General features: G+C 42.7%; 1 protein-coding gene across 1 annotated transcript in view; it reads left to right on the forward strand.

Moving 5' to 3' along the window:
- Positions 1-21: 21 nt before the first annotated feature.
- LOC119588228 (craniofacial development protein 2-like) overlaps positions 22-698 on the forward strand; it is a 2,220-nt gene continuing 1,543 nt past the window's right edge. Inside the window, exon 1 of the mRNA XM_037936928.1 lies at positions 22-672. Coding sequence (XP_037792856.1) covers positions 22-672 — 651 coding nt within the window. The remainder of the gene's footprint in view (positions 673-698) is intronic.

The following is a 698-nucleotide window of genomic DNA, read 5'->3' on the forward strand; positions in this document are numbered from 1 at the left end:
GATAAGAAGGTGGAGAAAGTGATGGTGTTTGGGACAGTAAGTGTGGGAAGTATCAGTGGTAGAAGCATGGAACTAGTCGATCTGATGGAGCGCAGAAGAATCAACATATTATGCGTTCAGGAAACCAAATGGAAAGGTGAGAAGGCAAAAGAAATCGGTAATGGATATAAGTTGTTTTACTATAGTACGAACAACAGACGAAATGGGGTTGGAATCCTCTTGGACCCAGAGATGAAGAAGAACGAATTAGAAGTGAATCGAAAATCGGACAGGTTAATGAGAGTCAGGATACAAGTGGAAAATAGGATTATCAACATTGTCAGTGCCTATGCGCCTCAAACAGGATGCGAGGAAGAGGAAAAGGAAGAATTTTGGGATAACATCGAACGTGTTATACAGAATGTACCACCATCAGAAGTACTGCGGGTGGGTGGTGATTTGAATGGACATGTGGGCGAAGGCAACACAGGATCAAGTGAGTGCATGGGTAGGCATAGAGTAGGTATACGTAATGACGACGGCGACCGTATTGTAGACTGGGAAACAGCAGGAGGTATGGCATTAGTCAACACATACTTCATGAAACTAGAACAACAGAAGATTACCTACAAAAGTGGCAATAATAATACACAGATTGATTACATAGCATGCAGGAGGCAACAACTAAAGGATGTACTCGATTGCAAAGTCCTACCAGG

The sequence above is a fragment of the Penaeus monodon genome, chromosome 23, assembly GCF_015228065.2.
Source record: "Penaeus monodon isolate SGIC_2016 chromosome 23, NSTDA_Pmon_1, whole genome shotgun sequence".
NCBI classification, from domain to species: Eukaryota; Metazoa; Arthropoda; class Malacostraca; order Decapoda; family Penaeidae; genus Penaeus; species Penaeus monodon.